Below are 11,755 nucleotides of genomic sequence, written 5' to 3'. Positions count from 1 at the left end.
TAATGAGCTCTAATTGGATGGATGATTGTGTTCAGTAGTGTCACTATTTGCAGCACACCTCCTCGTGCCTCTTATTTCCAGTCCCTGCAAAACACCAGTGACACGTGGACCCCCACTCAAGAGCAGTGACGTTAGAGCAAAAGCACCGTGCTAATGGTCTAAAGACAGGGGAACACATGGGGGGAAGCTATCAAGCTAATGCATACGTATGCCACGGGTAATTCCATCCATACTGCAAATCCAATTTCACCTTTCTTATTATTACGGAAGTGGGAGCTGCACACACCGGACATCCTCTCCGTGTCTCTTTCCAACACGGCAATACGACGCATTGCAAAGTAAGCACATCATACGAAATGAGAATAGCAAGAGAGAAAATATGTAGAATAGCATATCTATTTCACAGGGTTTATATTTTATTTATATAATGACAACATTTCACAGAAAGTTCATCACACAAAGTATGTGATGTTGGAAGATTTCACGTTGAGCTGCCGTTGCTGCGTTTCCCTCTCTTCCCGTAAAACGAAGGACATTTGGTATTCACATTAAATACATTTCATTGACATGCAGTCACAAAGATTATATTTGATACTCTTTCATAAAAAAATTAATTCAACCACATTCAAGTTTTAAACCTTGCATTCTGAGCAAATACATCACTACGCCTCATGTGTGTGTTTGTGTGTTTTTTTTTTTTTGCTCCTGTGATGTGACAGTTTGTCAGACCTGCATTTAATTTCCATGAGAAATATCTAGTCAACTTCTAGTCCTCAAAACCACGGAACTCCAAATCCATGTCGTCGCTCGACTGAAAAAGCTGCCAAAGGTTCAGCATGGCGTTCCCTGGAATGTCCGCGAGCTTCGCAGGTTCCTGACCAGTCGGCTGCGTCTCCATTCTCAGCCTTTTCTGTTTGTAAACTCTGACTTTCCTCGTAAATGTCCTAACTGGAGACGGGCTCTGTGGAGAGTCAGCTTCCTGGTTTTGTGAGACACATGTCACTTTCCCTGGCAGTCCATCACAAACACAGTCAATCGACAAAGAGTCCCGGGACTCTGCTGACACCTCATGCCGCTTTGAGTTAACAACAAGGCTGTTGGAAGGAAATTCATTCCACAAATCCTCTTTGTTATTGTGCAAACCTGAGCCATTCCCATCTACACAAGTTCTGTGACCCTCCTGGTCAAGTGTTGGGTCGGGGATAAAAGAGTCGCCCCTAGAGGGAGCCATCTCTGCCTCAGGTCTATGAATCTGGATGGGCTCAGCTTTACAAGAGCAAGCACTGCAGGGGTCATGCCAGCAGGGCCGTTTGCGTGAGACAGACAAGTGCTTGGGCTGAGGTTTCCCTTTATTGTCGCCGCCGATCTCCCTGCCCCACTCACCGTGGGTAACAAGAGCAGTGCCGTGGGTAGGGTTATATTTTGAAGACGGTCCTTCAGATGCTTCCCCACACCCGGAGGTGGCCAAAACTCTACTGCACTGTCCTTTTGTCTCCGAAGCATCACCGTCCCTCTCCTTGTGCCTTTGCTTGGTTTCTCTGCATAGTCCAGGAGCAACCAAAATGGAGGGTATACTGTACTTTCGCCTATATAAAAATAAAAGCAAGTGATAATACAAGTTATAAGAAGGTACCCCCATGAAAGATGCAGACACCCTGGCCTCAATCTGTTACAAATAAAGCAGGAGGTTTAACCTGCCCCCTCTTTTCTAACATTGTTTCTAACGCAAAACACATCATTCCCATCCCCATCAAAGTTCTTAACCCAACCATGGAGGACAGAAATGTTCAGCTTAAAGAGAGGCGTGTACAAATCACATTTCTTGGGACTTGGTGTGAGTCTAGGTGAAAGGGAAGTGGAGTTATGTTTGTTTAAATATGAGGGGAATCAGTTGAGGGGAGACGCTGAGGAGTTAGGAACGAAGTTCCACATTTTTGCATCGCTATGAGTATAAGAATATGTCAAAACATGTGAACACATTAGTTGAACAAATATAAAGATTTTATTTTGTAGTTTTCACACAATATATAATTTTATTCATTGGTTTGTTAAATGGGTGTTTAAAAAATGAAGTTCAAAACATTTTTTTTCATGCCTAAACAGGAATAAATATCCTGTGATGGCCTGGCGGACTATCCAGGGTGTCTCTCCACCTGCCGCCCAATGACTGCTGGGATAGGCTCCAGCATCCCCGTGACCCTCAGAGCAGGATAAGCGGTTTGGATCATGGAACGATGGATGGATGAATGGGAATCAGTTGACAGTTCACTTTCATGTGGGGAGTACTATGACAAAATTCTATGATTTGGTTATTTGTTGTTTATGGTGAAAGGGTCCCACTTGAAATAATTATTCTTCCCACATTGAGATAATGGTGGTGGAATATGCAAAAAAAAAAAAAAAAAACTCGTACATTTTTTTTTGTGGATTACCCCCCCCTTTTTTTTCTCTCCCCAACTGAATCCAGCCAATTACCCCACTCTTGCAAGCTGTCCCGGTTGCTGCTCCACCCCCTCTGCCGATCCGGGGAGGGCTGCAGACTACCACATGTCTCCTCTGATACATGTGGAGTCGCCAGCCACTTCTTTTCACCTGACAGTGAGGGGTTTCACCAGGGGGACGAAGCGCGTGGGAGGATCACGCTATTCCCCCCAGTTCCCCCTCCCCCCTGAACAGGTGCCCCGACCGACTAGAGGAGGCGCTAGTGCAGCGACTAGGACACATACCCACATCCGGCTTCCCACCCGCAGACATGGCCAATTGTGTCTGTAGGGACGCCCGACCAAGCTGGAGGTAACACAGGGATTCAAACCAGCGAGCCCTGTATTGGTAGGCAACGGAATAGACCGCTACACTACCCGGACACCCCCGAGATGCATGTTTGTAGCAAATTTCAAGATTCTCCTCGCAATGGTGAGAAAGTTGTGTGTTTGTTTGAAGTCTGGGATTTTTTTGGCCTGCAGGGGGCTCCATGTTGGGTCATGTGTTATTTTGTTATTGGCAGAGCTCAGTGTCAGGGTGCATCATTCCCATAAGTTTAATCAACATCGGACCCGCTGTTCACGAGATATTGCACTTGACAGATCGACTGTGACCTATCCAAAGAGGGAAAGCTAGTTATTGCTCTGCTAGCAATGGTAGCATTAGGAAGGATCAACACAGTGCAATAATATTATTATTGCACTGTGCAATTATTATTATTGATCGCAATAACAGAGAGAGAGAGCGAGAGAGAGCAAAGGCAGGGGAGAGAGAGGGGATAACATGCAGCAAAGGGCCCGGGCCAGATTCCAACTCAGGCCACTGCGGCAAGGACTCAGCCTTATTTGGTATGCTCTCTACCAGGCGAGCCACTGGGGCGCCCTCGACTTTTAGCTTCCCAAGTCTAATTTTGGTAACCTTGTGTTTGTTAAGTTCCCCGTTTCTGAAAATATTTACATATTAATCATCAACTTGTGCATATCAGAGACACGTTAATCAGTAACCGTCTGCTGGAGTGTGGTGAAGACATAGCTGACAGAAGTGTCTCTCTATTTCTGACTAGTTCATTGGATCGCGCAAATTGCATGGCGTCAACAACCTCGAAATAAGTCTCACCACCTCAAAACCGTGAGATTATAACAGAGACAATGCGACATGCAGAGATCTCTCGCTTGGAACAGCTGCAAGTGTTCTTCCTTTGGCAGTCAGTAGTACGTTTGCACAGGACCTTATTGCTTACAGAAATAAATTAAACTAATAAAACAGGTTGTTAGGGCTGAGAAGATGTAGATGGAAGGAAAGATAAGCCAGGAGAACAGGGTGATAAGATGCAGACAGTTTCAATAAATGACAGGACCTTGATATACATTAGAAATGTATAGGAGAAGCAAAGAAATCTTGGATTTCTGTGGCATTGAGTCACGAACATTGGATGAACTGGCATCTCTTTAATGGAATAGGCATAATTAATCGAGCGTTACCTTTTAGTTTTGGTAGAGAGGAAGGTGCAGTGCAGTGTTGAGACCACATTGTCCACTACCAGGTACTCATCACTCCTAGAGAAGTCTTTGTGGCACTCACTTTGGAGATGCTGAAAAAAAAAAAAAAAAAAAAAACAAGATAAAAATGATTAGAAATCACTACATTTTTTTTTCTGTATTTGCTCATTTCTATTAGGTATGACATTTTATTGATACTCAGAGGCAAGTTAGGTACATTACCCTATCTGGTCATTACTTGGATAGAGAGGACATCATCACTGACAAGATCTTTCCCCACAATTTACACCTTGTAAGCTTGTGCAACGGTTGTGTTATGTTGGTTTTTGTATTTTCAACCGTTTTGAGTCTACTTGCTGCTGTACAATACAATTTCCCTACAAGGATGAACAACACTGATCTTATCAGCTTTAGAGCTGAAGAAACGGCCATCTTGGTCCTGATAAGAGTGCTAATGAGACTGGTGGGGTCAATAGACAGTTGTAATAGAGTGCTGGCCGCAACAGCATCTACTACTACTACTACTACTTTCGGCTGCTGCCGTTAGGGGTCGCCACAGCGGATCATTGGTTTCCATATTATAGTTTCCACCGGCCCACTGGCCGCAACAGCATACTCTACTATAAAAATAAACTCCATTCTCTACATTTTCCTCCTACAGGCTTCCGGCACAAACACTAAACAGATAAACAGGTGAGTAACACGCAGCTCGCTGAGAAGCCAAATGAAGCAGACATGAAGCTTTACATGAATATGAGAACATTTATTATGACTTATTTCATTCGCACAGATTTTACCTGGGGGGGGGGACACAACTACAACAGCATTTACCAAAAGTGTCGTCACCCGGCTTTTTATTCTCCTCAAATTGATGATGTGATGTGTCACTGAAATACAGCTCGTTTTTATACACAGGTATGTTGTAGAGTGTGCAGCCTCACAACTCACCTTTGTAAGGCTGCTGTAGTGGAGCATGCAGCACTCGCAGTATCCCCCTCCTCGTTTTTCTTTATTCTTTCTGGCTTTGCCGTGTCCTCGCTCCTCATTGGCCGAGGCCTTCATCCCTCTGCTCTCAACGATCAAAAGAGTTCATTTATCATTCAATCCAATCACAAAATAATTTATTACCATACGTCATGTGGTCTTAATGAGCAATCCCACAAAGGAAAGTATTAAATGTATATGACCGATTATTTTCTAGGTAAAAAAAAAAATCAAATGAACAATTTGGGACCCGGTAGGAAAAGACCATGTCCAAATGTCAAAAATGGATGAATAAAATGTAATTAGATGTCATACCTGTGTATTTCCTTTTTTTCGCCAGGATGCTCCTTGTCCTCTACATAAAATGGACTACGAGGAAGACCCAGCTTCAGGTTAAATTCAGGCATGGTCATCATAGCACGGTACACTGGCCGGTAGTGTCTGAGAAAGAAAACAAACACGTAAACACATCTGAATAACCGACTGAAATGGTAAACAGTAGAATTTAATGAGTTGTGTCAGTTTGTGTTAACCAACTGCTCTCACCTGCTTGAGTCCTCAACTTTTACAAAGGGTTTCCCAATCTGTATACCTGGACAAAATGTACATGTTAAAAAAATCACAGAAAGAAGAACACTGGGTTACCACAGAAGGTTGAATCAGTTCATATGGACACGTTTATTGTGAGAAACATTTCATCACTCATCTAAGTGACCTCTTCAGTCTCAACTGACTGCAGGTATCCCCACCCTTATAAACAATACGGTGGCATGATGACCGAAACCAATGATCCATTTCATATGCAAATTGCCATGAGCATTAACTACAGTTACAATGGCCATGTGTACTATTCACAGAGGATTTGGGAATGGTTGCAATCACAGCATTGTAAGATGGCGACAGATGTAGCCCCCCCCCCCGACCCAGTGATGGTCGTTCCCTCTTCACATAGATGGCATCTTTGACCCCCCCCCCCGCGCGTTCAAACCAGTGTTCCTCGTTATCACGGTTGTGCACATCCTCATCCTTGAAAGAGTGGCCACTGGCCTGTAGATAGGTGTAGACTGCAGAGTATGAAATTACAAAACGACCCCACCCTTAGCAATAGGACCACCCTTTACACTGACCAAGTGTGTCTGCTCCTGAAGCTGTGTCTTCACTCTACATTCTCCACATACAGGCGGCAGTACTGTAGGCAGAAGCATTGGTGTGCTATGAGTTCGCCAGTTTCACCTATAGTGGCCAACATGTAGGAGGAAGTAGAAAATAGGGCTCCAATGTCCTATCCAGGGACACCACCTAACCATTGGTTTAGATTTGTGAACAACACCTGGGTTAAAATTAAATATCAGGATGTACCACATGTCACCAACCACATTAACTCTGTGGACAACCACATCAAGTTCACCAGCGAGGATGTGAAAAATGACAGGTTAGCCTTCTTACACTGTGAAATTGCAATTGGTGATGGGGGACATTTGATTGTTTATGTTTACCATAAACAAACACATACTGATCAGTACTTAAGGTTTGACTTAAGACTACTTTCATTGTCATTGCCTCATATGCATGTCTCATACATACAAGGGAACGAAATTATGTTTCACAAGGACTACAGTGTCGCATAAAACTGTGGTCCTTGTGAAACATAACGTGACTCTCTTTGACTCTCATCATCCACTGGTGCACAAACTAGGAGTCATCAGGACGCTGCACCACCAAGCTGACAACGTCCCCACCGACACAGTGGCCGGGGAAGGGGAGAAATCCCACATTAAAAGAGACCCTGGTTAAGTGCGGTTATCTAAACTGGGCATTTGTCAAAGCCATGAAGACGCCCAAACAGTGCACCAGCTGACTAAAGAGAGGACAATAGCTGTCTAAGCGTAAACCAACGGTGATTCCGTATGTGGTGGGAGTGTCAGTACAGTTGAGACGCATATTTTCCAAACACCACATCTCAGTTGCTTTCAAACCCCAAAACAGACTGCGCCAGAAATTGGTCCACCTCAAGGGCTGGGTCCCCCGGCACAAACAGAGCAATATAGTGTACGCTGTTAAGTGCCGGGAGGATTGCCGTGACTTGTACATCGGGGAAACCAAACAGACGCTGGCCAAGAGGATGTCACAACACAGAAGAGCTAACACGTCAGACCAGGACTCCACAGTCTACACTATCTACAGGCCAGTGGCCACTCTTTCAAGGATGAGAATGTGCACATCCTTGATAGGGAGGAGCACTGGTTTGAACGGGGAGTCAAAGAAACCATCTATGTGAAGAAGAAATGATCATCCCTGAACCCGGGGGGGGGGGGGGGGGCTAAGAGTACATCTGTCGCCATCTGACAATGTTGTGATTGCAAACATTCCCCAATCATCTGTGAATAGTACACATTGCCATTGTAACTCTAATTAATGGTCATATGAAACTAATTTCAGTCGTTATGCCACTGTATTGTTTATAAGGGTGGGGATACCTGCAGTCAGTTGAGACTGATGAGGTCACTTAGATGAGTGATGAAATGTTTCTCTCAATAAACGCATCCAGATGAACCGATTTTCTGTGATTTCCTTACCTGGATAATTGAACATGCATAAAACAACACTACGTTACAAAATCTAAGAAAACAAAAGACTCAATAAACAAGGAATCCCCTCAAGAATTGTAAGAGTTGTTTAAACACAAGTAAAGACACTTACGTTTGTGAACGGACTGCCTTCCTGTGGATTCAACTTTGGCCTAAAAAGAGAAAAATCCGTATTTAAGCAAAATGTTAAGCAAATGACAGCGTGCGTCATTTACACTGAATCTCATGCAGAACACATTTAAGATTTTGAGACTTGCCAACTTACACTTTTTTTGACAGGAGCAGAAGGAACAGAGAACTGCTGAATGCAATTCTTTTTCTTCTTTTCAACGTACGCCACTACATCTAAAACCAGAATAAAGAAATGTAGAAATCTAAAACAAATATCAATGTCCCAACTGGATGTGCTGAAATGACGCACTACATAAGCAGCATTGAATTTAATGTTACAATGAATAAAGCCTACCTACCATCAATATAAAGGATTTTCACACCCCACTCCAGAGCATTTGACAGAATCTTGTGCATCTGTATCCTCCCCTAAGAAAGACAAGAAAACAAACAAACCAGGGTCTTTGTGTGGGAAATCAAAGGGGTCATTTAAACGACGCAGTAGTACATAGGTGCAGAGAGCCTTAGTAGCTTAGTAATAAACAAACCTGCTCTTTCACCACTTTCTCCACCAAAGACTTCCCTCGACTTGCGATTGCCTGCAAAATTGCAGAATAACAGAAAAAAAGGTTTGATAAAAAAAAAAAAAAAAAAAAAAACACACAAAAAACCCCCTCCACAGCTGATACAGATCAAAATAAGGAAAAGTGAAGTGGTAAAAGAATAACAGTTCCTTAAACTATGCATGTCAATGGCAATTGGAAAAATTGCTGTGGTTAGTTGATTCACAACGGTAAACGTACAGAATCTGTGTGGCCCTGAGAGCTGCCTTTCAGGCTGTCCCTTTGGCTCCCAGGTTGGTGTGGGTGGAGGCGAGGATGAGGGGAGCTCTGCTCAGAGTCGGGGCTGGGGACTGGTGAATCGTGCCTAAGTCTCTCCACATACCGAGCCTCCCTCTTGTTAGACACCAGGTATCTTATCTCTTTACTGAAGAACTTCTCAACAGTCTGTGTGATAGAGAGGGGGGAAATGGGGGAAATTATTTGGCAGAAGCATTTCAAAAGGAAATTAGAAGATTGAATCACATTCAAGATAGACTTGTCTTCAAGGCCTTACTGGCAAAGTCATCCAGAGCAGCTTGTACAAGGAGCAGAATAAGCAATTATATTCATTTGACAACAACTGTTAAAAGCCTAATAATAAAGCTGGAAAAAGGCAGGCACAAAATACCAGGAAAATTGTCATTAACAATAAAGCCATGAAAGGATCGGACTATATAAAGTGCAGAGGATCAGGAAAAGTGGAAGACCTGACGACGTTAGCCCACAATGGAAGATGTGGACAGAAAAAAACACACTGTCAGTCTTTGATGAATTCTTCTGAAATTTAGATGACCATGACATCATCTTAAACCAGTCAACCTGAAAATGAAATATAAGGTCTCATTTTAAGCTTTCTGATAAACCAACACGACCAAATGTTTCATCCATCCATTATCCAAACCGCTTATCCTGCTCTTGGGGTTGCGGGCATGCTGGAGCACTCATTGGGCGGCAGGCGGGGAGACACCCTGGACAGGCCACCAGGCCATCACACAGGGCCCAAACACACACACACACACACACACACACACACACACACTCATACCTAGGGGCAATTTAGTATGGCCGATTCACCTGTCCTACATGTCTTTGGACTGTGGGAGGAAACCGGAGCACCAAGAGGAAACCCACGCAGACATGGCGAGAACATGCAAACTCCTACCCACTGTGCCACCGTGCCGCAAACGTTTCATCTCATATATTTTATCTCACCCCTCCCAGTTGTTTAATGTCGTTCTCCAGAGCTGCCGCTTTTCCATTTGATGGCAGGTCGAGGTAAAACACTTTCCCGGTCAAAGGTTTGACTTGTGTATGACAGGAAGCACGTGAGGTCGACTTGTCAACAGTATGTGCAACTTTTTCTGAAAAGAAAAACCACAACAACACTTCACTTCAGACTGAGGAAATTGAATGAAAAAGGCATGCGGTAAGCTGCGTCATAAAGTGATGATTTCACAACCATCCACCATGCCCAAGAGTAAGCAGGCTCTGCCTCTAGCCAAACACTATGACATTTAAGCCCCTATTGTACTGCTACTTATATTGATGCTAAGCACCTCTTAATATTTTCCCCTGTCAGATTGTAATGTACCAATGGACATTTTGGCTCCAGATTTTTTTAAATGTATTTGTCCCCTATCAACAGATGGGGGGGGGGGGGGGGGTGAGTGATAGATGGGAAATATGTGTGCTTTGAGTTAAATGTCCGGGAACCCAATTTTGCTGAAAAAGGTTGAAAAGAGGGCATCCCAAACTCTATACACAGCTATAACTTGTACCTTTCAGTAAAAGAACTAAGGTATTACTAAGGGCACATGTGGGCATCTGTCATTTCATGTGATTAGAGTGACAAGCAATCGTGGCACGAACAAGCCCATATAACCGGGACAGAAAGTTATTAGAAGATGAACTTGTTTACGCTCAAGGGCAGGATAAGTGGATTCCTGACATGTTAAAACGACCGTAAGAGTGTCAGCCATCCTTGCATTGATAGAATGAGTGAAGACAGCCTTGCATAGATATGCAATATATGTTCTGATCATCCCTGCCAGGAGGAGTGGCAAGGGGGCGGAGGGGAAACCCATGAAACGATCTAAACATAATGGTATAAAAAGGGTTGGTAACACTTTAGTATGGGGATCGTAGTCACCATTAATTAGGTGCTTATTAGCATGCAAATTAGCAACATATCGGCTCTTAATTGGTCATTATTACGTACTCATTAATGCCTTATTCTGCATGGCCTTATTATACAACCAGTAAGCCATTAACTATGAGTTTTCCCTCTATAACCTCAGAAGTATTGCTTATTAGTAGTACCATCTCAATATGCTTTGCTTAGTATGGCCTTTATAAGGTGGTAGTACCACAAGAAGAGTTATTCTCCCTTACTAACACTTAATGAATATGGTCTGTTCTTACATAACAAAACACAAAACTACATGTGTTCATAGTGTGAAATTACTGTAAATTAAGTTTTTTTTACTTAGAATATGTTCCCCATACTAAAGTGACGTCTTGATCATTACTAATGCACTAGTAATTAAGTTTTTTACTTAGAATATGTTCCCCATACTAAAGTGACATCTTGATCATTACTAATTCACTAGTAATTAAGGTTTTGTTACTTAGAATATGTTCCCCATACTAAAGTGACGTCTTGATCATTACTAATGCACTAGTAATTAAGGTTTTGTTACTTAGAATATGTTCCCCACACTAAAGTGACATCTTGATCATTACTAATGCACTAGTAATTAAGTTTTTTATGTTCCCCATACTAAAGTGACATCTTGATCATTACTAATGCACTAGTAATTCAGTTTTTTTATGTTCCCCATACTAAAGTGTTACCAAAGGGTTCTGTTTGAACTGCAGCCGCTCTGCAGACCGACTCAAGACTTTTGCTGATACGTCAATAAAAAGTCTTGTTTTGAAGGATCTCCGGGTCGCCGCAGAACACACGTGAATAAACATGTAGAAGATACCTTGCGAGCTGGATGAGACGTGCTTCTGGACGCACGCCGGCTTCATTTTACTCCGTCCGGGGCAGAAGCCCAGAGCTGCGCTGTTTCCCGGCCAAGCTGCGGAGAACCTCACAGTTCGTCCATCGCAGCCGGTCGGTTGCTTCCCTTTCTAATTACGCTCAGCAAATCTCGTGGAGAAAGACTTTACTTACAAACTCGTCGATTAAGGGTGGTGGGGGTGGTGGGGAAGTGCAGCATGAACGCGTCGCAAAACTTGCGGGTAATCAAGAAGCGGTTACTCCCGTCGCCGTTACTCGCTCGCTTGGCAACGGACCGTTGGCCCCCGCCGTCCGCCGGCACCGCGTCCACGAAAACTTGCGCTTTTTTAAACGAGCCCATTAGCTACACGGGCGCAAGACGGTACATGAGCGTCCTCGTTTTGTTGGGAGATAAACGAAGCAAACGCCGCCGCGTACTGGTTATTTCCCCCCCACACCCCCGTGGCTCGTCCAGGCGACGTTCAT

At 43.6% G+C, this 11,755-nt stretch overlaps 1 protein-coding gene across 1 annotated transcript; it reads right to left on the bottom strand.

Moving 5' to 3' along the window:
* Positions 1 to 511: 511 nt before the first annotated feature.
* On the bottom strand, positions 512 to 11,630 carry dbf4 (DBF4 zinc finger). Its single transcript, XM_056287036.1, has 13 exons — positions 11,444 to 11,630; positions 11,253 to 11,348; positions 9,478 to 9,626; positions 8,467 to 8,670; positions 8,212 to 8,262; positions 8,023 to 8,092; positions 7,818 to 7,897; positions 7,665 to 7,704; positions 5,511 to 5,556; positions 5,280 to 5,405; positions 4,929 to 5,046; positions 3,963 to 4,072; positions 512 to 1,586 (listed from the first exon to the last, which is right to left on the bottom strand). The coding sequence occupies exons 1-13, from the start codon at positions 11,628 to 11,630 to the stop codon at positions 767 to 769; spliced, it is 2,097 nt and encodes a 698-aa protein (XP_056143011.1). The 3' UTR covers positions 512 to 766.
* Positions 11,631 to 11,755: the final 125 nt, after the last annotated feature.

The sequence above is a fragment of the Lampris incognitus genome, chromosome 9, assembly GCF_029633865.1.
Source record: "Lampris incognitus isolate fLamInc1 chromosome 9, fLamInc1.hap2, whole genome shotgun sequence".
Classification (NCBI taxonomy): domain Eukaryota; kingdom Metazoa; phylum Chordata; class Actinopteri; order Lampriformes; family Lampridae; genus Lampris; species Lampris incognitus.
The sequence above is the reverse complement of the archived record's forward strand: the minus strand, read 5'-3'. Positions and strand labels throughout refer to the sequence as shown.